General features: G+C 41.9%; 1 protein-coding gene across 2 annotated transcripts; it reads right to left on the bottom strand.

Annotated features, from left to right (window-relative positions):
• Positions 1-10,774: 10,774 nt before the first annotated feature.
• LOC139415467 (megakaryocyte-associated tyrosine-protein kinase-like) lies at positions 10,775-25,283 on the bottom strand. Of its 2 annotated transcripts, XM_071163563.1 has the most exons (12): positions 25,073-25,277; positions 23,778-23,805; positions 22,864-22,973; positions 21,663-21,882; positions 16,031-16,124; positions 15,726-15,791; positions 15,498-15,597; positions 15,278-15,362; positions 14,985-15,058; positions 13,768-13,963; positions 13,235-13,321; positions 11,326-11,629 (listed from the first exon to the last, which is right to left on the bottom strand). In XM_071163563.1, exons 1-12 carry the CDS (start codon positions 25,084-25,086, stop codon positions 11,438-11,440), a joined length of 1,266 nt encoding a protein of 421 aa, XP_071019664.1. In that variant the 5' UTR covers positions 25,087-25,277; the 3' UTR covers positions 11,326-11,437. The 2 variants fall into 2 exon arrangements, with proteins under 2 accessions (XP_071019672.1, XP_071019664.1); XM_071163571.1 differs by lacking the exon at positions 23,778-23,805 and having other exon boundaries at positions 10,775-11,629; positions 25,073-25,283.
• Positions 25,284-25,456: the final 173 nt, after the last annotated feature.

The following is a 25,456-nucleotide window of genomic DNA, read 5'->3' as shown; positions in this document are numbered from 1 at the left end:
GTTAGAAACAATAGATGAATAGAGAATAATGTAATTTTGATAATGGCAAACTGGTGGAAGGTAAAATCATTTTCATAAATTGCCTGCATTACTACAAATATTAATAGCTAATTATGGAAAATAAAACAGGATTCTTAAAATATATATATATTTTGATGGCTATATATAATACAAATCGAGGTGAGGGTGATGGAAGTGCATTTCGCAGTTGATCTACTTCTGTTCTGTAAATGGCACTGTGTGATCTTTTCGAAGGATGGATCCCAGTATTTACAGGACTATGGGATACGGGGGTCGGGGGTGGTCTGCCGGGCTTTGTGATGACAACCCAACTCGGGATGAGGAGTGCTTTTAGAGGATGGAATAGTGGGGACCAATTGGAGGTTTACTTAGTAGCAACTCAAATATAATGGTACAGCTACAGTGGGGCAAAAAAGTACTTAGTCAGCCACCAATTGTGCAAGTTCTCCCACTTAAAAAGATGAGGCCTGTAATTTTCATCATAGGTACGCTTCAACTATGACAGACAAAAGGAGAAAAAAAATCCAGATAATCACATTGTAGGATTTATAATGAATTTATTTGCAAATTATGGTGGAAAATAAGTATTTGGTCACCTACAAACAAGCAAGATTTCTGTCTCTCACAGACCTGAAACTTCTTCTTTAAGAGGCTCCTCTGTCCTCCACTCGTTACCTGTATTAATGGCACCTGTTTGAACTTGTTATCAGTATAAAAGACACCTGTCCACAACCTCAAACAGTCACACTCCAAACTCCACTATGGCCAATACCAAAGAGCTGTCAAAGGACACCAGAAACAAAATTGTAGACCTGCATGTTACGGTTTTCTTCCTGGGAAGGAGAGGAGGACCAAAATGCAGCGTGGTTATGGTTGAACATCTTTAATAAAGATGATAACGTGAACAATATACATATACAAAACAAGAAAACGTGGAAAAACCGAAACAGTCCTAACTGGTGCAAAACACAGAGACAGGAAACAATCACCCACGAAATACCTAAAGAATATGGCTGCCTAAATATGGTTCCCAATCAGAGACAACGATAAACACTTGCCTCTGATTGAGAACCACTCTAGGAAACCATGGACTTACCTAGAATACTACACTGAACACAACCCCATCAAACTACAAAACCCCTAGACAAGACAAACACATAATCACCCATGTCACACTCTGGCCTAACCACAAAAATAAAAAATATACTAAGGCCAGGGCGTGACAGTACCCCCAAAGGTGCGGACTCCCAGCCGCACACCTAAACCCATAGGGGAGGGTCTGGGTGGGCGTCTATCCACGGTGGCGGTTCTGGCGCGGGACGTGGACCCCACTCCAAAATAGTCTTAGTCCGCTTTCTTAGCGTCCTTAGAGTGGCGAACCTCGCCACTGACCTTGGCCTAAGAACCCTAACAGAGGGCCCCACTGGACTGAGGGGCAGCTCAGGACTGAGGTAGCTCAGGACTGAGGGGTAGCTCAGGGCTGAGGGGTAGCTCAGGGCTGAGGGGTAGCTCAGGGCTGAGGGGTAGCTCAGGACTGAGGGGTAGCTCAGGCAGGTTGACGGCTCTGGCAGATCCTGACTGACTGGCGGATCTGGCTGAATGGCGGATCTGACGGATCCTGGCTGACTGGCGGCTCCTGGCTGACTGGCGGCTCTGGCGGATCCTGGCTGACTGGCGGCTCTGGACAGGCGGGAGACTCTAGCAGCTCTGGACAGGCGGGAGACTCTAGCAGCTCTGGACAGGCGGGAGACTCTAGCAGCTCTGGACAGGCGGGAGACTCTAGCAGCTCTGGACAGGCGGGAGACTCTAGCAGCTCTGGACAGGCGGGAGACTCTAGCAGCTCTGGACAGGCGGGAGACTCTAGCAGCTCTGGACAGGCGGGAGACTCTAGCAGCTCTGGACAGGCGGGAGACTCTAGCAGCTCTGGACAGGCGGGAGACTCTAGCAGCTCTGGACAGGCGAAGCGCACTGTAGGCCTGGTGCGTGGTGCTGGCACTGGTGGTACTGGGCCGAGGACACGCACCTCAGGGCGAGTGCGGGGAGCTGCCACCTGAGGGCTGATGCGTGGAGGTGGTACTGGATAGACCGGACCGTGCAGGCGCACTGGAGCTCTTGAGCACCGAGCCTGCCCGACCCTACCTGGTTGAATGCTCCCGGTCGCCCTGCCAGTGCGGCGAGGTGGAATAGCCCGCACTGGGCTGTGCAGGCGAACCGGAGACACCATGCGTAAGGTTGGTGCCATGTATGCCGGCCCAAGGAGACGCACTGGAGACCACATGCGTAGAGCCGGCTTCATGGCACCTGGCTCGATGCCCACTCTAGCCCGGCCGATCCGAGGAGCTGGTATGTACCGGCTATGCATCCGCACTGGGGACACCATGCGCTCCACAGCATGACACGGTGCCTGCCCGGTCTCTCTAGCCCCCCGGTAAGCACAGGAAGTTGGCGCAGGTCTCCTACCTGGCTTCGCCATACTCCCTGTGTGCCCCCACCCAAGACATTTTTGGGGCTGACTCTCGGGCTTCCATCCACGCCGCCGTGCTGCCTCCTCATACCATCGCCTCTCCGCCGTCGCTGCCTCCAGCTCCTCTTTGGGGCGGCGATATTCTCCTGGCTGAGCCCAGGGTCCTTTACCGTCCAATGCGTCCTCCCATGTCCATTCCTCTTTGAGCTGCTCCTGTTGCCGCTTCTCCTGCTGCACCTTGGGGCGGCTACACTCCCCTGGTTTAGCCCAGGGTCCTCTCCCGTCGAGGATTTCCTCCCATGTCCAAGAGTCCTGTGTCTTTGGCCGCTGTTGCTGCTGCCCGTTACCACGCCGCTTGGTCCTGTTGTGGTGGGTGATTCTGTTACGATTTTCTTCCTGTGAAGGAGAGGAGGACCAAAATGCAGCGTGGTTATGGTTGAACATCTTTAATAAAGATGATAACGTGAACAATATACATATACAAAACAAGAAACCGTGGAAAACCGAAACAGTCCTAACTGGTGCAAAACACAGAGACAGGAAACAATCACCCACGAAATACCTAAAGAATATGGCTGCCTAAATATGGTTCCCAATCAGAGACAATGATAAACACCTGCCTCTGATTGAGAACCACTCTAGGCAACCATAGACTTACCTAGAATACTACACTGAACACAACCACATCAAACTACAAAACCCCTAGACAAGAAAAACACATAATCACCCATGTCACACCCTGGCCTAACCACAATAATAAAAAAAACACATAATACTAAGGCGGAGGGTGACACTGCACCAGGCTGGGAAGACTGAATCTGCAATAGGTAAGCAGCTTGGTTTGAAGAAATCAACTGTGGGAGCAATTATTAGGAAATGGAAGACATACAAGACCACTGATAACCTCCCTCGGTCCGGCGGCGGTCCCCAGCCCGGGGTCTCCGGCGACGGTCCCCAGTCCGGGGTCTCCAGCGACGGTCCACACAGCGAGGGTCCCCAGTCCGGGGCCTACGGCGAGGATTCGCAATCCAGAGCCTCCAACGATGATCCACGGGTCAGTGATACAAAAGCGGACTCTGAGTAAAGAAGGGGGGGCGGCGTCCAGAACCAAAGCCGCCACCAAGGTTAGATGCCCACCCAGACCCTCCCATATAGGTTTAGGTTTGCGGCCGGGAGTCCGCACCTTTCGGGGGGTACTGTCACGCCCTGACCTTAGTTATCTTTGTTTTCTTTATTATTTGGTTAGGTCAGGGTGTGACAAGGGTGGTTTTGTGTAGCTTTTGTATTGTCTAGGGTTTTTTGTATGTTTATGGGTTTTTACTAGTGTATGTGTTTAAATGTCTATGGTTGCCTAGATTGGTTCTCAATCAGAGGCAGCTGTTTATCGTTGTCTTTGATTGGGGACCATATTTAGGTAGCCATATTCATTGGGTATTTTGTGGGTTATTGTCTATGTGTAGTTGCCTGTGTCTACACTCGTTGTTCATAGCAGACAATTACATTGATGGAAGCAACATTCTTTCCACAATATTAAGCTGATCCACCCCTTAAAAAAAAAGAAAAAAGAAAGAAACATACAGGATGAGTGGCTAAGTAAGTAATACGAGCATTTATAGGAACTTGTTAAAATTACAATATCACATTACCTTTCTAAAGCTATACACTCAAAGAGAACTCACCCCAGTATCTCTTTCAGTTTGATCCAACAGAGCATGGGGAGGGGATCAAAAATATTTCAGAGCAGCTTAGAAAATGTCAAAAGAGCAGTCTCCATTTTAACTGTAAGCCTGGAAACTGTTTTATTGTCACATACACCGGATAGGTGCAGTGAAATGTGTTGTTTTACAAGGGTCAGCCATAGTAGTATAGCGCCCCTACGGCAAATTAGGGTTAAGTGCCTTGCTCAAGGGCACATCGACAGATTTTCCACCTTGTCAGCTCAGATATTTGAACCAGCGACCTTAAGGATGTGAACATTTGAACCAGTGACTCAGGTGTGAATACATATGTAAATTAGATATTTATGTATTTTATTTTCAATAAATATGCAAAAAATAAATAAAACATGATTTCACTTTCACTTTGAGGTATTTTGTGTAGATGTATGAGAGAAAAAATCTATTTAATCAATTTTGAATCCAGGCTGTAACCCAACAAAATGTGAAATAAGTCAATGGGTATGAAAACTTTCTGAAGGCACAGTATTCACACCCCTGAGTCAATACTTTGCAGAAGCATCTTTGGCAGCAATTACAGCTGAGTCTTTCTGGGTATGTCTCGAAGAGCTTTCCACACCTGAATTGTGTAACATTTCCCCATTTTCTTTACCAAGTTCTTCAAGATTTGTCAAATTGGTTGTTGATCATTGTTAGACAATCATTTTCAAGTCTTGCCATAGATTTTTCAAGTACATTTAAGTCAAAACTGTAACTCAGCCACTCAGGAACATTCATTGTCTTCTTGGTAAGCAACTTCAGTGTAGATTTGGCCTTGTGTTTTAGGTTATTGTCCTGCTGAAAGGTGAATTTATCATCCCCCAGTGTCTGGTGGAAAGCAGACTGGACCAGGTTTTTCTCTAGGTATTTTTCCTGTGATTAGATCCATTCTGTTTACTTTTTTATCCTGAAATTCCCCAGCCCTTAACGATTACAAGCATACCCATAACATGAAGCAGCCTCCACTATATGCTTTAAAATATGGAGAGTGGTACTCAGCAATGGGTTATATTTGAATTTGCTCCAAACATAACACTTTGAATTCAGGACAAATGAATGCTTTGACACATTATTTGAAGTATTACTTTAGTGCCTTGTTGCAGACAGATTTCAGAGTAGCTTAAAGAGCCTGGACTATAGGAGGCTGATAACTATGCCTGCTTAATTAGTAGCCAATAATGATACCAATGCCCTTCTGGTTGTGGCCTACTGCTTCCAGAACTATGCTGGCAGCCCAGCCCAGGCATAGTAGACATCCAGGGGATTTTCTCCATGTTGGCCCAACACTTTTTATCGCCCCCTCTACCAGTTCCAGCCCATGTGTGGTCAACATGATCTAGCCCAGTCAACTAGAATTCCAAAACGGGCTTGGCCAACATGATCTCTATTTCCCAAGGAACTTCAGAAAGGCAAAAAACAACAATGGAGCAAATTAGTGTTAAGTGCTTTGCTCAACAGATTTTCACCTCATCTACTCGGGTATTCGCACCAGCAACCTTTCGGTAACTCAGCCTTCAGTTAAGCTCAGCGTTGGCCAATATTGTCAATGGGTCAGTCCAAGAAAGGCTTGGCCAACATCACTCTTCAATGATCCAGTTGACTACAAGTCAAACGCCAACATGGTCTCATTAGTATGTAAAAACAGTGGCATTCAACCATTACGTGGTTAAAACACTCGCTCAAAATAAAACCCGCTTCCACTCTGACCTCTCTAGCACCAGACTTCTCTTGTCTTATTGTTAGAGCCAGTAATGAATATGTTATTATAGTGACATAAGTAATATTGTCACCTTGGGTGCATAAAACATAGACATATCTCATTAGAAATATGTCAGTCAGACCACATGTAAACAAACTCCCACTCATTGTTCTACTGTAACCCAAAACAGACAATGACAGTAGTGAGTTGGCAAGAACATGAGTGCATGTAAATGTGATCCAGTTTAATTAAAGTGTTTAAGAAATTTCACCTCTACTGTACCAGGAGTGGCCAATACTCTGTTCGGATTCTCCAAAATTTACAGACAGATTTACCAACATTCAAACAATTCCAACAAAAAAAAGTAAAATGCCACATAAATATGTGTTCTAAATGTTCCTTTTCTATTATTTTTACATTAATTTGGATGATTTTAAATATTTCAAGAAATAAACACTTTAGAAAAACAAAGCAAATCCACACACAGGCTCTATGGTGATGTGATGGGAGCGGATCATGACTCAATCTGTACGGATGGACAGACAGCCAGAAAGACAAACACCTGATGAGTTACTCTGTCTGACTGAGGACTGGTTTTATGGGGTATAGGCGTACTACATTCATGGCAAATGAAGTAAAAATAAAAAATATGAGTATATTCCCTTCCAATAACGTGCAACTCCTCAGAGCCTGTACACAGTCAAACTGAGGTCAGCTTTGTAATTCCTTACTAATATCAGCAATAGCATTCAATATTTCACGTATTAAGCTGAGTCACAGGGCATATTGCTGGACAATTACGGTCCAAAACAAGCAGATACGGGTGATCTGGGATTTAATAAGCATTAAGCATTTTTCCATCTCTCTTTCTCATTTTCTCTCTGTCCTTCTCGATGAAAGAAAAATAACAAGATAACAAATATGTCACACAGGAAACCGAATAGGGGTGTGGAGATATGTCGCGCTGAGTGGCTCCCTCTATTACCACAAATAGAAATAAGTGTAAGGACTCTTATTTACAGAAGTTCATTCCATTAAAAAAACAAAAACAGGTTGTGACTTAATATAATATCCTGCATCCTTCATCGCACAAATTCAACATACATTAAACGATTTTGATATAAATGCTCTACGGAGAAAGGGATACTTAGTCAGCTGCATAATGACAGTGAAAAGAAGGAAGCCTGTACAGAATAAAAATATTCCAAAAGGGGAAGTTGTACAACTGAATGTATTCAACCAAAATGTGTCTTCCGCGTTTAACCCAACCCCTCAGAATCCGAGATGCGATGGAAGTTGCCTTAATCTACGTCATCGGCGGCAGAACGGCCGATTTCTCCACCTTGCCGGCTCAGGGATATGAACCATCAACCTTTCGGTTACTGGCCCAACGCTCTTAACCGCTAAACTACCTACCACCCTAAGCTTTTTCTTTAAGAAAATCAAGATGCATGAATATATACTGTAGCCATTTAGAGGGTGTCTGTGTGTTTTTGGTATTACTATCCTTGTGCGAACTAGAAGTCCTCACAAGGATAGTCAAACAAGGACAATTCAGATAAGTGGGAACACTGAAAAAGCATTGAACATTGAATATCACTTTGAGCATGATCATGCTATTAATTACACTTTGGATGGTGTATCAATACACCCAGCCACTACAAAGATACAGACGTCCTTCCTAACTCAGTTGCTGGAGAGGAAAGAAACCGCTCATGAGGACAATGGTGACTTTAAAACAGTTGCAGAGTTTAATGGCTGTAATAGGAGAAAATTGAGGATGGATCAACAACATTAGTAGTGACTCCATAATGACAGTGAAAAGAAGGAAGCCTGTACAGAATACAAATATTCCAAAAGGGTAAGTTGTACAACTGAATGTATTCAACTGAAATGTGTCGTATGCGTTAAACCCAACCCCTCTGTATCAGAGGTGCGGGGGCTGCCTTAATCGACATCCACGTCTTCGGCGCCTGGGGAACAGTGGGTTAACTGCCTTGCTCAGAGGCAGAACAACATATTTTTACCTTGTCAGCTCGAGGATTCGATCCAGCAACCTTTCGGTTACTGGCTCAACGCTCTAACCACTAGGCTACCTGCCGCCCTGTTTTTTAGGACAAAAAATAAAAGGAATAAATCTAAGCACAGGCAAAATCCTACAGGAAAACCTGGTTCAGTCTGCTTTCCAACAGATACTGAGAGACAAATTCACCTTTCAGCAGGACAATAACCTAAAACACAATGCCAAATATAGACTTGAGTTGCTTACCAAGATGACATTGAACATCCCTGAGTGACCTAGTTCAAATCTATGGCAAGACTTAAAAATAGCTGTCTAGCAATGATCAACAACAAACTTGACAGAGCTTGAAGAATTTTTAAAAGAATAATGTGTAAAATTGTTCAATCAAACTGTGCAAAGCTCTTAGAGACTTACCCAGAAAGACTCACAATTGTACAGTGCCTTGCGAAAGTATTCGGCCCCCTTGAACTTTGCGACCTTTTGCCACATTTCAGGCTTCAAACATAAAGATATAAAACTGTATTTTTTTGTGAAGAATCAACAACAAGTGGGACACAATCATGAAGTGGAACGACATTTATTGGATATTTCAAACTTTTTTAACAAATCAAAAACTGAAAAATTGGGCGTGCAAAATTATTCAGCCCCCTTAAGTTAATACTTTGTAGCGCCACCTTTTGCTGCGATTACAGCTGTAAGTCGCTTGGGGTATGTCTCTATCAGTTTTGCACATCGAGAGACTGACATTTTTTCCATTCCTCCTTGCAAAACAGCTCGAGCTCAGTGAGGTTGGATGGAGACCATTTGTGAACAGCAGTTTTCAGTTCTTTCCACAGATTCTCGATTGGATTCAGGTCTGGACTTTGACTTGGCCATTCTAACACCTGGATATGTTTATTTTTGAACCATTCCATTGTAGATTTGCTTTATGTTTTGGATCATTGTCTTGTTGGAAGACAAATCTCCGTCCCAGTCTCAGGTCTTTTGCAGACTCCATCAGGTTTTCTTCCAGAATGGTCCTGTATTTGGCTCCATCCATCTTCCCATCAATTTTAACCATCTTCCCTGTCCCTGCTGTAGAAAAGCAGGCCCAAACCATGATGCTGCCACCACCATGTTTGACAGTGGGGATAGGGTGTTCAGGGTGATGAGCTGTGTTGCTTTTACGCCAAACATAACGTTTTGCATTGTTGCCAAAAAGTTCAATTTTGGTTTCATCTGACCAGAGCACCTTCTTCCACATGTTTGGTGTGTCTCCCAGGTGGCTTGTGGCAAACTTTAAACGACACTTTTTATGGATATCTTTAAGAAATGGCTTTCTTCTTGCCACTCTTCCATAAAGGCCAGATTTGTGCAATATACGACTGATTGTTGTCCCATGGACAGAGTCTCCCACCTCAGCTGTAGATCTCTGCAGTTCATCCAGAGTGATCATGGGCCTCTTGGCTGCATCTCTGATCAGTCTTCTCCTTGTATGAGCTGAAAGTTTAGAGGGACGGCCAGGTCTTGGTAGATTTGCAGTGGTCTGATACTCCTTCCATTTCAATATTATCACTTGCACAGTGCTCCTTGGGATGTTTAAAGCTTGGGAAATCTTTTTGTATCCAAATCCGGCTTTAAACTTCTTCACAACAGTATCTCGGACCTGCCTGGTGTGTTCCTTGTTCTTCATGATGCTCTCTGCGCTTTTAACGGACCTCTGAGACTATCACAGTGCAGGTGCATTTATACGGAGACTTGATTACACACAGGTGGATTGTATTTATCATCATTAGTCATTTAGGTCAACATTGGATCATTCAGAGATCCTCACTGAACTTCTGGAGAGAGTTTGCTGCACTGAAAGTAAAGGGGCTGAATAATTTTGCACGCTCAATTTTTCAGTTTTTGGTTTGTTAAAAAAGTTTGAAATATCCAATAAATGTTGTTCCACTTCATGATTGTGTCCCACTTGTTGTTGATTCTTCACAAAAAAATACAGTTTTATATCTTTATGTTTGAAGCCTGAAATGTGGCAAAAGGTCGCAAAGTTCAAGGGGGCCGAATACTTTCGCAAGGCACTGTAATTGCAGCCAAATGTGATTGTAACATGTATTAACTTAGGGGTGTGAGTACTTATGTAAATTAGATACAATGGGCTCTAAATGTCAATTAAACATTTTGGCACATGCGCTGAATACAACAAGTGTAGACAAATTCACTTATATGTGTATTAAAGTAGTTGAAAGTTAAGTATTTGGTCCCATATTCCTAGCACACAATAATTACATTAAGCCTGTGACTGTACACACTTGTTGGATGCATTTGCAGTTTGTTTTGGTTGTGTTTCAGATTATTTTGTGCCCAATAGAAATAAATGGTAAATAATGTATTGTGCCATTTTGGAGTCACTTTTATTGTAAATAAGAATATAATGTTTCTAAACACTTCTACATTAATATGGATGCTACTATGATTACGGATTATACTTATGCCTCTGTAACTTTCTCACTCATCATTATTCACGATTTTTCAGGATTATCTGTAATCATGGTGAATTTGTCCCAAAACCTTTGGACCCCTAAAATGGTGGACTATGTACAAAAAGTGCTGTAATTTCTAAACAGTTCACCCGATATGGATGAAAATACCCTCAAATGAAAGCTGACAGTCTGCACTTTAACCTCATAGTCATTGTATCCTTTCAAATCCAAAATGCTGGAGTACAGAGCCAAAATAACAGAACACGTGTCATTGTCCCAATACTTTTGGAGCTTACTGTATTTCGGTGCTTAATTTTCAATACATTTGCAAAAATGTCTAAAAACACGTTTTCACTTTGTCATTATGGGGTAGAGTGTAGATGGGAGATATTTTATTTATTTAATCCATTTTTTATTCAGGCTTAACAAAATATAGTCAAGGTATGAATACTTTCTGAAGGCACTACATAGTTTTGTTTTTGTACAGTTAGTTCTGATGGCTGGAGTTTATTTGTTGCAAAGATGATTTCTTTAGACAGTGATTCTGCCATAGAGAAACCCATGTCCACATTTCACTGCTGTTTATAGTATGGAGTAGAGGTCGACCGATTAATCGGAATGGCCGATTAATTAGGGCCGATTTCAAGTTTTCATAACAATCGGAAATCTGTATTTTTGGGCGCAGATTTGACGATTTTTTAAATATATTTTTTATTCCTTTATTTAACTAGGCAAGTCAGTAAAGAACACATTCTTATTTTCAATGACTGCCTAGGAACGGTGGGTTAACTGCCTCGTTCAGGGGCAGAATGACAGATTTTCACCTTGTCAGCTCGGGAGATCCAATCTTGCAACCTTACAGTTAACTAGTCCAACGCAATAACGGCCTGCCTCTCTCTCGTTGCACTCCACAAGGAGACTGCCTGTTACGCGAATGACCAGCCTTCTGTGGGTTCAGGCTCACTTCGGTCCACCTGTCCCGGGTTACTGTCCATCTCCAGGCAGCTCTGAACAAAGAACAATAGTTATTTGAATAGGATTATTGAGGTGACCTCAGCAGGCAGGCCCAGGGCTGTGTTTGGTCAGCTCTCTCTCTATCTTCTCCTGTAGTTTATGAAAGGAGGGCCTTTTCTTGGGCTCGGCCTCCCAGCAGCCCCTCATCAGGGCGTAGACACTGGGGGGGCACTCCGCTGGAGCATCCATACGGTAACCCTGCTCCACCCGCTCCTTCACCTCCTTCACAGACTGAGGGAGACGAGGAAGGAGATAGAATAGGAGAAAGACAGAAAAAGAGATGGCGCATGAGATAATGCCACCCCCTCTTAATGGGTCGGTTCACTTTTTAGTGGACATAAAATAAAAGGTCAAACCTTCAGCCTACATACTGTATCTGTATGTTAATCACCTGGATTAAACAAGTACAGTACAACTCACTCATTCTAATTATATGGTTAGACACTAAGCATGCTCTAAGTCATTCTAGCTGATCCCCCCAGGCTGTCCCTATATCCCCCCCTGACCTACCAGGCAAACAGGGACAGGGACAGGGCTACAAGGGGTTGACAGTGAGACTGTGTGTCACAGGAGAGTGTAAGTACCATAATCTCCCTCCCCCCATGTACAAACACAAAATACGCACAAAAGGACGCAAGTACACACACTCACACTCTCTCTCACATCCCCACCCCTCCCCTTCGCTCTTCTTTTTGGCTGGCTGCCATCAGGAGCTGTTGCCTTAGAAACGCGGCCTACAAGCACTAATCCTTGTTTATCTCTGCTGTTATTACCTGGTTAGTGCCATTGCTTTGATTCTCTGCTTTACATACCTGTGGGGGGAGTAACAGACTCCCTACAAACAGATACAGCATGGAAAAAGGGGATTTTAAGTATGGAGTAAATAAATAAATACACACGCCCTTCCGTTTCACTCCAGTTAACTGCCCTCTGATCACAGCAGAGTTTGTTAATCGGCGCTGCTTCACTAAGACTGAAGTGTGTCTCTTCAATTGAACACATATCGACAATGAGTGTCAATGAAAATATAGTGCTATATAAACAGAGGTCTGGGCCAGATTACAGTATGTGACACCATGGGAAAGAAATAAAAACCTACTCATGGGGTCCTCTACTGGTACAACATCATGACTACACATGGAAGAACCCCATCTTATGAATGCTCAAATTTCACCCCCGACTCCTATTCAGGACAGATCAAATGAGTCCGGGGCAAATCCATGTCCTGACGCACTAACCTGCCTTTAATCTTAGGGGAAGTTTCTTTAGTTTCAGTACCATAAGTCTATCAGTGGATAAAGCACTGCTGACGTAAACTGGATAATGGGTCATAGAGGGATAAGGGTCAAACAAACCCCATTTTCCATGACCTGCCCTAATAGATCAGGCGTTTTATGTAACCTGAGATTATGGTCATTTGGAGAGACGCACTGGTGCCAGGATGTCAATGTTGTTTTCGGTTAGTAAAAACTACTGGGTTGCCACTGATCAGCGGTAAGATAAGGGCACTGGACGCTGTAGCAAGCATCCTGAGAACAGCATCAGTAAGCTTTATTGTACTGTGGCTCACCTCTCACGGGCAAAGACCTCTGGAACACCTGCTGAGAACAGAGGACCTTGCAGCTTCCATGAAGCACAGAGAGCTATGGCATGCCATCATTCAACGCATTGCACCACCATAATAAGCAAGTGAGCAACTGGGTCAGACTGTCTTGATAATAATTTTCAAAGCAGCCGTTCATATTTTTGTCACACACTAATTTCTGTTGCATTGTTGTGCCAGTAACTCAGAACTATACATCACTGTTCATAAAGATCAGTAAAGTCAGGACTCACCATCTTGGGGTAGGGCTGTCGATCGTAGGAGAACGTTTCCCAGAGGAGAACACCATAGCTCCATACGTCTGACCGCATGGAGAATTTCTGCAGGACAATCACACATGACCACAAAAGCAATTCAATGACAAAATTCCACTGATGGCTGCTCGACATGATAGTTACTGTGTAATAGCCACATAGGCTAAAAAAACTGACTCCAAACCTTATAGTTCACATACAATTCACATGAATTACACATACTGTTAAGTCTGTAAAGTGGGCGTCAGTAACCGAAAGTTTGAATCCCTTAGCCGACAAATCTGTCGACGTGCCCTTGAGCAAGGCACTTAGCGCTAATTTCTCCAACACTCCGAAGGTGTCTCAGCGGGAGTTGGGATATGCAAAAAAAACTTTTACAATTCACACATTTGCATTAATACACACTTGTGAAATAGGACAGATAAGCACCCACCTAATTCATATTTTATAATAAACATGTCTGTACAGTAAGCATGATAAACACTAGATGTTAGAGGTAAACATGATCCTACCTCTTTCTTCAGGGCCTCAGGGGCTGTCCATTTGACTGGTAGTTTAGCGTTGTCCGAGGCCTTGCAGTCCACCTTGGTCAACCCAAAGTCACTGACTTTGGCCACTTCTTCGTTGGAGATCAGGATGTTACGGGCAGCTAGGTCTCTGTGAACCAACCTCTTAGACTCCAGGTACTCCATGCCCTCGCACACATCTCTGAACACACACATATACACACTCTTACTGAAATACACAGAAATGCAAAGCATCTAATAAAGACTCTCTTAAAAAGAGGCTTTCAGTAAAGTTGGTAATGTTTTAATGTATAACATATAAAGTTATATTAAATGATATACTCCGAGTCAATTTTCATGTCATAAGAAGCAATTCCCTACGACCACGCCCACAAAATTAGGTGAAACACATTCTTTCCCATTGACCGCCGTTGTAAAAGAGCCAACTTCATCGTCAATGTTTAGTTAGTGCATTCGGAAAGTATTCAGACCCCTTGACTTTTTCCACATTTTGTTACGTTACAGCCTTATTCTAAAATTGATTAAATTGTTGTTTTTCCCTCATCAATATACACACAATACCACATAATGACAAAGCAAAAACAGTTTTTTAGAAATGTTTGCAAATGTATTACAAATATAAAAAACTGAAATATCACATTTACATAAGTATTCATGTAAATATTACATTTACATAAGTATTCATGTAAAGATTACATTTACATAAGGTATTTAATTGTTATTTTATTTTATACATTTGCAAGAATTTCTAAAAACCTGTTTTCACTTTGTCATGATGGGGTATTGTGTGTAGATTGATGAGAAAATAAAATAATTAATACATTTTAGAATAAGGTTGTAACGTAACAAAATGTGGAAAAAGTCAAGGGGTCAGAATACTTTCAGAATGCACTGTATACAGAAGTAACAAAACATGCTGAAAAGCTGCTGTGTTGTTCAATGTACATGTAATCAGGTCAAAACTCCAATCCTACGGTTGCCTCGGGAGCAGGTAATATTGAAAAGTAGTCTTTAGACATGCTGCACTTTTCTTAAATGTAATTTTGTAATTGACTAAAACAAGCCGATAACAAGAAAATTGTGTTTGAAAAATGTCCGTTTTTTGCTGTGGGCCAATGGGGTAACCTAGGTTGATTTCCCCACAGGCGGGCAGGGCCACGAAATTCTATCAAATACCGCCTGGGACTGTGGTGGGGCCTCACAGTGCAAAACGTAGAAGCTGGCCAGTGCTAATGACAAAACGGCCCCTCGTCTGGAGGAAGTTCACCAGATTACCCTGCAACACACAAATAATACAGTTGGATAACAGTTGTGTAATCTGAATTAGATTTGAGTAGATAGTCCTAATTGTTTGTTTGTTACAGATAATTGTTTTGCATCAACAAGCTGTTAGGGCTTGTCTCTTGGACTGAGATTAAGCCTACTCCTAGTCTGTTAGTTAGTCTTGATTGACTGTGATGACAGATTGACGGTACTGAAGTCACGGCAGCAGAACCTTGGCCATGAGCTCTGTGACGATGTGCAGTCCATTGTCTACGATCACCCCCAACAACCGCACCAGGTTCTTATGCTGCAGTTTCCTAGTGGAAAGTTCGTAATCAGATCAAAAACAGATCAAAACAATTAAATGAAAAAAAGAAAGGAACAAAGGTCAGACAGTCGTTACTCCATTTAATGAAGTTCATTAAGAAACTGTGTCGCCACTCTGGACTCACGTCATAACAGTGGTCTCTTCTAAGAATGCCTGTGCCATTACATCACATTTGCTGTTCTTTACTGCCACCTTCTGGCCAATGTAGTCTCCTTCAAACACCGCTAGGGGACAACAAAACAATACCAAATTAAATCTGTAACAGAATCAGGGTTCAATTCAAGGTTACAATGGTTTACCGGATTATTTAAAAAAAACTCCACCGACACAATCGAGGAAATTGCAGCCTCACCTCCAAACTCCCCCTCTCCGATACTCTCTCCCAAGGTCAGCTTCCTGATGTCCAGCAGCCATCCCGCTGACACACACAGAGATACCAATCTAAAACGGTATCTTTTTTTCTCTCTCTCACTTCTAAAGAAACAGGTAGCTTTTATATTTATCACTCTCACTTCTAAAGAAAGTCACATTAACACCCCACCACCACATCCTCCCACATACAGAATACCCTTCATCCCCCTCACCCAGGAAGGGTTCTCCGAGCCTTAAGGAGGCCAACTCTGACACATCATGAGAGTGTAAAGACCAAGCCCTTACTTTTAGACAGTTCCAACTCAGCTGACTTGGTGCCCTCCTTATCTTTGGGCTTCAGAAGTTTGGTGGCGATAGCTCCCTTGTGCTTGGAGTGGAACTGCAAAGATGGCCATTATTATTATTAACCTTTATTTATACAGGGTGGGTCCCCATTGAGACCAGGTTCTCATTTACAAGGGAGCCCTGTGAACATGAATATATACAATAAAATGTAACAACATAATGTAAAATAACAATACCAATACAACAAGAATAATCAAATCAAACAGAACTCTCACATATCACCTCCCTTAAAACTTTATCTAAACTTTCCAATGAGACCAGCGAGTCTAGCTTCAAGGTGGCCTGAAGGCTATTCCATGAGCTGGGGGCATAAAAACTAAAAAGCATTTCTCCCCCAACTAAATGGAGACCCACGGGACCTCCAGAACCATCCAGTCCAGAAAGCGGGTCAGCTTGTGACAGCTTACGGTATATTAAGAACAGAATGATGGTAAGGGAAACTGTACACAACAAATGCATTTTTTACAAATCCAATAGTCCTGCGTGTCAGGAAGCAACTGGATTCTCCCTTTATTTTCTCACATGAGTAAGTCAGCGATAGGAGTCAGGACTAAAGACTTCTGTGCTCCACAGATAAGTCAGGACTAAAGACTTCTGTGCTCCACAGATAAGTCAGGACTAAAGACTTCTGTGCTCCACAGATACGTCAGGACTAAAGACTTCTGTGCTCCACAGATAAGTCAGGACTAAAAACTTCTGTGCTCCACAGATAAGTCAGGACTAAAGACTTCTGTGCTCCACAGATAAGTCAGGACTAAAGACTTCTGTGCTCCACAGATAAGTCAGGACTAAAGACTTCTGTGCTCCACAGATAAGTCAGGACTAAAGACTTCTGTGCTCCACAGATAAGTCAGGACTAAAGACTTCTGTGCTCCACAGATACGTCAGGACTAAAGACTTCTGTGCTCCACAGATAAGTCAGGACTAAAAACTTCTGTGCTCCACAGATAAGTCAGGACTAAAGACTTCTGTGCTCCACAGATAAGTCAGGACTAAAGACTTCTGTGCTCCACAGATAAGTCAGGACTAAAGACTTCTGTGCTCCACAGATAAGGGAGTGGTGAGGCATCTCTAGTCTTTACAGTCACCCGTATCTCCAAACTCCCTAATGACTGTGCTTCCAATAGCTCGGAAACTCACAGGCACAACATAGATAAACCTTAAAAGGTCTGCTAAGACCTTTCTTTTAAACTGTAAGCAATTAATGACAGTTACTTTCTATGGGTGACAGTTTGCCGTGGTTAGGTTCAAATACAATTCTGAGTGATTATTTTTCCATATAGAGGCTGATTATGAACATTAGCTCCTCAGGATAAAGATGTAGGCAAGACATTTGTATGGAAATCCTGTATTTTCATACACTCCCCTTTTAAATGTGACTCTACTATACTACCCTACCAAGCAAAAAGGCAGTAACTGCTCATTTGGTCAAAAATTAGTTAATGTCATTTTTGCTACATTAAATACATGCTTAAATATATGTGCCCCCCCCCAACCCCTCTTTCTGTTTACCATATATGCATAGTCACTCATATGCATACTACCTCAATTAGCCCGACTAAACGGTGCCCCCACACATTGGCTACCCGGAATATCTGCATTGTGTCCTGCCACCCACCACCCCCTCTTTTACGCTACTGCTACTCTCTGTTTATAATATATGCATAGTCACTTTAACCATACCTACATGTACATACTACCTCAATCAGCCCGACTAACCGGTGCCTGTATATAGCCTCACTACTGTTATAGCGTCCTTCATTCATGCTGCCAAACACACCCTTGTAAAACTGACCATCCTACCAATCCTCGACTTTGGCGATGTCATTTACAAAATAGCCTCCAATACCCTACTCAACAAATTGGATGCAGTCTATCACAGTGCAATCCGTTTTGTCACCAAAGCCCCATATACTACCCACCATTGCGACCTGTACGCTCTCGTTGGCTGGCCCTCGCTTCATACTCGCCGCCAAACCCACTGGCTCCATGTCATCTACAAGACCCTGCTAGGTAAAGTCCCCCCTTATCTCAGCTCGCTGGTCACCATAGCACCTCCCACCTGTAGCACACGCTCCAGCAGGTATATCTCTCTAGTCACCCCCAAAACCAATTATTTCTTTGGCCGCCTCTCCTTCCAGTTCTCTGCTGCCAATGACTGGAACGAACTACAAAAATCTCTGAAACTGGAAACACTTATCTCCCTCACTAGCTTTAAGCACCAACTGTCAGAGCAGCTCACAGATTACTGCACCTGTACATAGCCCACCTATAATTTAGCCCAAACAACTACCTCTTTCCCTACTGTATTTAATTTATTTATTTATTTTGCTCCTTTGCACCCCATTATTTTTTATTTCTACTTTGCACATTCTTCCATTGCAAATCTACCATTCCAGTGTTTTACTTGCTATATTGTATTTACTTTGCCACCATGGCCTTTTTTTGCCTTTACCTCCCTTCTCACCTCATTTGCTCACATCGTATATAGACTTGTTTATACTGTATTATTGACTGTATGTTTGTTTTACCCCATGTGTAACTCTGTGTCGTTGTATCTGTCGAACTGCTTTGCTTTATCTTGGCCAGGTCGCAATTGTAAATGAGAACTTGTTCTCAACTTGCCTACCTGGTTAAATAATGGTGAAATATATATATATTTTTTTAAATAGCCTCGCTACTGTTATTTTTCAACTTAAATTGCACTGTTGGTTAGAGCCTGTAAGTAAGCATTTCACTGTAAGGTTGTATTCGGCGCACGTGACAAATAAACTTTGATTTGGACAAGTATCCTGCCTCTATTGTATTGTGTTTTTGAGAAAATGGGGGTCATGTTAGCAGTAACTGCATAAAGTTACTGTGAAACCAAGGTAAATAAAAGCCATTTTTCTCAGTTCCACACTATGAGCAGTTACTGCCTTTTTGCTTGGTAGGGCAGTGTATAAACTAGCATTTTTTATTTGAGATCAAATGTTTACTATGAGGCCGATGTGAGTAAGAACTTTAAACAGGTTAAACACATTCGTAAGGCTGTGGGGCCAGAATGAATACCAGAGCGCTTAATCAGAGCATGCGCTGACCAGCTGGCAAGTGTGTTCACTGACATTTTCAACCTATCCCTAACCCGGTCTGTAATACCAACTTGTTTCAAGCAGAACAGCATAGTCCTCATGCCCAAGTATGCCAAGGTAACCTGCCTATAGTAAATTGGACCCACTCTAATTTGCATACTGCCGTAACAGATAGAATAGAATAAAACTTTATTGGACATTTTTCTTTGGCATCACCTTCATTAAAATAATCACATACACATTCATTTTTTATTTATCTGTTATTTTATCAGGTAAATTGACTGAGAACACTTTCTCATTTGCAGCAATGACATGGGGAATAGTTACAGGGGAGAGGAGGGGGATGAATGAGCCAATTGTAAACTGGGGATTATTAGGTGACCATGATGGTATGAGGGCCAGATTGGGAATATAGCCAACTACTTAACTTAACACCCCTACTCTTACGATATGTGCCATGGGATCTTTTAATGACCTCAGAGAGTCAGGACACCCGTTTAACATCCCATCCGAAAGACGGGTGAATGGGCAAGACAAAAGATTTAAGTATCTTTGAACAGGGTATGGTAGTATCTGCCAGGCGCACCGGTTTGTGTCGAGAACTGCAACGCTTCTGGGTTTTTCATACTCAACAGTTTTCTATGATGTCAAGCAAAGAGGCGATGAGTTTGACGGTAGGCCTGGAAATACATCCACAGATACACCTCCAATTGATGTCTATTAGCCAATTAGAACCTTCTAAAGCCATGACATAATTTTCTGGATTTTTCCGAGCTGTTTAAAGACAGTCAACTTAGTGTATGCAAACTTCTGACCCACTAGAATTGTGATACAGTGAATTATAAGTGAAATAATCTGTCTGTAAACAATTGTTGGAAAAATCAAAAGAAATCAGCCAACAATTGTTGGAAAAAGGAATAGAAATCAGCCAAGATCTCAGAAAAAAATTGTAGACCTCTACAAGTCTGGTTCATCCTTGTGGGATCAATTTCCTGACACCTGAAGGTACCATGTTCATCTGTACAAACAATAATATGCAAGTATAAACAACATGGGACCATGCAGCCGTCATACCACTCAGGAAGGAGTTGTGTTCTGTCTCCTAGAGATGAACGTACTTTGGTGCGAAAAGTGCAAATCAATCCCAGAACAACAGTAAAGGACCTTGTGAAGATGCTGGAGGAAACAGGTACAAAAGTATCTATATCCACAGTAAAACGAGTCCTATATCGACATAACCTGAAAGGCCGCTCCTCAAGGAAGAAGCCACTGCTCCAAAACCACCATAAAAAAAGCCACACTCTGGTTTGCAACTGCACATGGGGACAAAGATCGTACTTTTTGGAGAAAGGTCCTCTGGTCTGATGAAACAAAAATTTAACTTTTTGGCCATAATGACCGTTGTTTTGTTTGGAGGAAAAAGGGGAAGGCTTGCAAGCCGAAAAACACCATCCCAACCGTGAAGCACAGAGGTGGCAGCATCATGTTGTGGGGGTGCTTTGCTGCAGGAGGGACTGATGCACTTCACAAAATAGATGGCATCATGAGGAGGAAAATTATGTGGATAAATTGAAGCAACATCTAAAGACATCAGTCAGGAACTCAAAGCTTGGTCACAAATGGGTCTTCCAAATGGACAATGACCCCAAGCATACTTCCAAAATTGTGACAAAATGGCTTAAGGACAACAAAGTCCAGGTATTGGAGTGGCCATCACAAAGCCCTGACCTCAATCCTATAGAAAATTTGTGGGCAGAACTGAAAAAGAGTGTGCGAGCAAGGAGGCATACAAACCTGACTCAGTTACACCAGCTCTGTCAGGAGGAATGGGCCAAAATTCACCCAACTTATTGTAGGAAGCTTGTGGAAGCCTACCTGAAACGTTTGACCCAAGTTAAACCATTTAAAGGCAATGCTACCAAATACTAATTGAGTCTATGTAAACTTCTGACCCACTGGGAATGTGATAAAATAAAAAAAAAGCTCTACTATTATTCTGACATTTCACATTCTTAAAATAAATTGGTGATCCTAACTGGCCTAAAGACAGGGAATTTTTACTTGGATTAAATGTCAGGAATTGTGAAAAACTGAGTTTAAATGTATTTGGTGTGTGTAAACTTCCGACTTCAACTGCAGCCATGTTATTTTTACTCGTTATGGTTATTCAATCTGCATTGTTGGAAAAGGACCCGTAAGTAAGCATTTCACTGTTCGTCTACACCTGTTGTTTACGAAGCATTTGACAAATACAATTTGAAAGTACAGAATGTCACCTTTGTGGGTATTTTTTATACTTATCTGTTTTACCTTTTAGAAATGAAAGCACTCCATGTATCTAGTCCCCCCCATTTGAAGAAGTCATAAATATTTGGACAAATTCACATATAATGTATTAAAGTAGAAAAAAGTGTAGTATTTGTTCCCATATTCCTAGCACTCATTGACTACATCAAGCATATGACTCTACAAACTAAATAACAAATCCATCTCTGCCTCACCTCTATCATGTCTATGAGGTTGTAGAAGTACTGGGTGTTGTCGATGGTCAGTTTGCTGTGCTGGTACATGACTCGGTAGTGGATGACCTGGCTGGAGTAGCCGACACAGAGCACATAATCACCAGGGTGGCGGATGGACTCCCGCACCAGGAACAGGCCATCCTCTACAGGCCACAGCTTGGACACCGCCTCGGGACCTGAGATCTTCCCATGGAACCAGCTGACATGGACCAAAAAATTATTAGTAGAAGCAATTAATAAAGAGACATTCCACAAAGTGTATTGCACAGGGCTAAGGATTTTGTTCTGGTCAAGTCACATGTTCAGGAAATCACCTGGCCCTAGCTATATAAAACCCTCTTAGGCCTCACTCCCCCCTATCTGAGATATTAACTGCAGCCCTCATTCTCCACATATAACAACCGTTCTGCCAGTCATATTCTGTTAAAGGTCCCCAAAGCACACATATCCCTGGGTCTCACAATCTTTTCAGTTTGCTGCAGCTAGTGACTGGAACAACCTGCAACAAATACTCAAACTTGACAGTTATCTCAATCTCTTTATTCAAAGACTCAGTCATTGACACTCTTACTGACAGTTGTGGCGGCTTTGCGTGATGTATTGTTGTCTCTACCTTCTTGCCCTTTGTGCTGTTGTCTGTGCCCAATAATGTTTGTGCCATGTTTTGTGCTGCTACCATGTTGTGTTGCTACCATGTTGTTGTAATGTTGTGTTGCTACCAAGCTATGTTGTTGTCATTGGTCTCTCTTTATATAGTGTTGTCTCTCTACTCGTGTTGTGTGTTTAGTCCTGTATTTAAAAAATATATATATATATTTTTAAATCCCAGTCCCCGCAGGAGGCCTTTTACCAGGCCGTTATTATAAATAGGAATTTGTTCTTAACTGACTTGCCTAGCAGAATAAAGGTTAAATATTCTTTTTTAAATAGCTCTAAGCTTACATAACTAGAAAAAAAATCCCCATCTAAATTATATTGTAAACTGCTAGTACAAAAAAATGTCACGATGAGGAAGTGTACATATCAGTCCTTCAGTGGAAGACAGTGTGGAGAAGAACAAAAAGGAAACAGAAAAAAAACACAAATGCCTAAATTGCACAATATACATGGTGGTCAGTCATATGACTGGGGATAAAGGAAAAATAATGAAATCCAGACTGATAGCCTTAAATAGACTTACGGCATGAGACTGAGACTGGGGTCGACACGAATGGCCTCTCGCATGTTGGTGGCAGAGATGAGTCCTTCCTCTCCTGTGGTGTTGTGTCTGGCCTTGTAATGTTCTTTCCCCTAGAAAACAGCACCAGAACAGCTTTCAGTAGAATCATGCAAATAGATACATTTTTTATCTCAGTTCAGTTCAATTATATTTATAGAGCCCCCACCAAAGCAGACAGTGCACAAAGATCATGGGCAAGTTTTTATTTTTATTTTAGAAAAGTACATTGTAAATTATGTGCTTACATTTGTATACGATCACATATCTCTCTCTATTATGCATGGGAATATTTTGGAACAGATTACCTAAATAAAAATATCATGGAGCTTATTTTCTGGTGTTTTTACAGTCTTTTTTTGCTCAGAAAACTTGTGGGGCAAAATAAAATCGCCTGTGCGCCAAATTCGGCCTGTATGGAACCTTGCTATAAATCATTACGTACCATTCCTGTTCTCATAATAGTGACGATGTCTCCTTTGCGATAGGCCAGTTCATGGCAAAACATGTATTTTTACTGCCCCAATTACATTGGTAACCAGTTTATAATAGCAATAAGGCACCACGGGGGTTTGTGGTATATGGCCAATATACAGTACCACCACTAAGGGCTGTGTCTAGGCACTCCGCGATGCGTCGCACTTAAGAATAGCCCTTAGTCGTGGTATATTGGCCATATACCACACGTCCTCGTGCCTTATTACTTAATTTTTGTTCAGACACTGGTGATTGTACATTATGAATTACGATAAGTTATTTCTCAGGCGGTAATGAATCACACTACTAACAGATAAAGAAGCTTGTGTCCTGATAGAAAGATGGCTTTTATCTCCCAGTGAGTGACCCTGTAGTGACCCGAACATAGAATGGATACATACCGTTGCCATCCTCAAGATTGGAATATGCCTGGGTGGATGTAAATTCATAAGTAAAGAGAACTCCTGTTTAAGGAGAGCACATTATGCAAAACCTCATATGGAAAACGTTCAACACAAGTCTAGCAATAATAGTAGGCTAAATAAACAATATGTTATTTAAGAGTAACAGTAGCCTCCCACTGGGAAAAAAATGGTTGAATGAACGTTGTTTCCACGTCATCATTTTTTTTTGTATCGTGATGACCTTGAATCAACGTGGAAAACTGAATGGATTTGCAAAAGGTCATCAACATAAGGGCATTTTGTATTTTTTTTCACACAATTATTTTTATCTAAAGTGTGTCATGGTGACATTTTTTGCAGTGGTGGAAAAAGTACCCAATTGTCATACTTGAGTAAAAGTAAAAGATATCTTAATAGAAAATTACTCAAGTAAAAGTCACCCAGTAAAATACTACTTGTGTAAAAGTCAAAAGTATATTTAACACCAAATAATTTAAGTATCAAAAGTAAAAGTATCAATAATTTCAAATTCCCTGCACCATTTTCTTGTTTTATTATTTACGGCTAACCAAGGGCACACTCCAACACTCAGGCATAATTTACAAACGAAGCATTTGTGCTTAATGAGTCTACAAGATCAGAGGCAATAGATGACCAGGGATGTTCTCTTGATAAGTGCATGATTTTGACACTTTTCCTGTCCTGCTAGCCATTCAAAATGTAACGAGTACTTTTGGATGTCAGGGAAATTGTTTGGAGCAAAAAGTACATTATTTTCTTTAGGAATGTTACGTTAGTGAAGTAAAAGTAGTTGTCAAAAATATAAATAGTTAAAGTACAGATACCCCCAAAAACGAGTTAAGTAGTACTTTAAAGTATTTTTACTTAAGTACTTTTCACCACTGATTTTTTGTTAATTTCACGTAGTTGACAACTTATGTGCAGTGGGCTACCACTGCTCATTTCCCTGTCATTAAAATATATACATTCCTGAAAAAATAAGCCCTTTTTGAATTATCAGTTCAATATAATTATTAAAAGAAAGGAAAAAACTAAGTAGGCAACAGCATTAACAGACGACTGAGGGTGGGGCATCATATGGCAGTGGCAGTCTGTATACCTGTGGCTCAGCAATGTAGCAAAATGTTGCCTAATGTGGTCCAAGGACAGATGTGATCAGAGCGCTAAGAGGATAGTTTTTTGGTGACCAGTCAATAGACACATGAACTAACACTATTTCCTGACAATGAGAAGACAGTTGAAGCCATAACACAGCTGAAACTGTCACTTACCTATAACGCTGCATTTGTACGACATGTTACATTTATCGTTGCAGTTTCGAGTGGGTAACCAATCGCTGCGATTCATTACAGGCTATTCCGTAGAAAAGGAAATCGAGGTAGAGATAACTGCTTACTTCTTCCTTAGGTCAGACGTCAAGAACGGAAAGGTTAAGCAGACGCTAAGCAGACGCATCTTCGAATACTAACAGCGCTTCATACACTATTATTCATCATCACTCACAATAGCCCATCTCATCGCCCCCTTTCCGATCATGAATATTCAATAAGCCAGAGGGGTGTTCTAAGATATGTGGAAGCGCTGACAATTTTTTCAGTGACATGACTGGCAACACATTTTAAAAGGTTCGTGGGGCGCCAGTTCCGTCAAAAATA

This window comes from Oncorhynchus clarkii, chromosome 1, assembly GCF_045791955.1.
Source record: "Oncorhynchus clarkii lewisi isolate Uvic-CL-2024 chromosome 1, UVic_Ocla_1.0, whole genome shotgun sequence".
Taxonomy (NCBI): Eukaryota; Metazoa; Chordata; class Actinopteri; order Salmoniformes; family Salmonidae; genus Oncorhynchus; species Oncorhynchus clarkii.
Note: the sequence above shows the minus strand (reverse complement) of the source record. Positions and strands in the feature narration are given on the sequence as shown.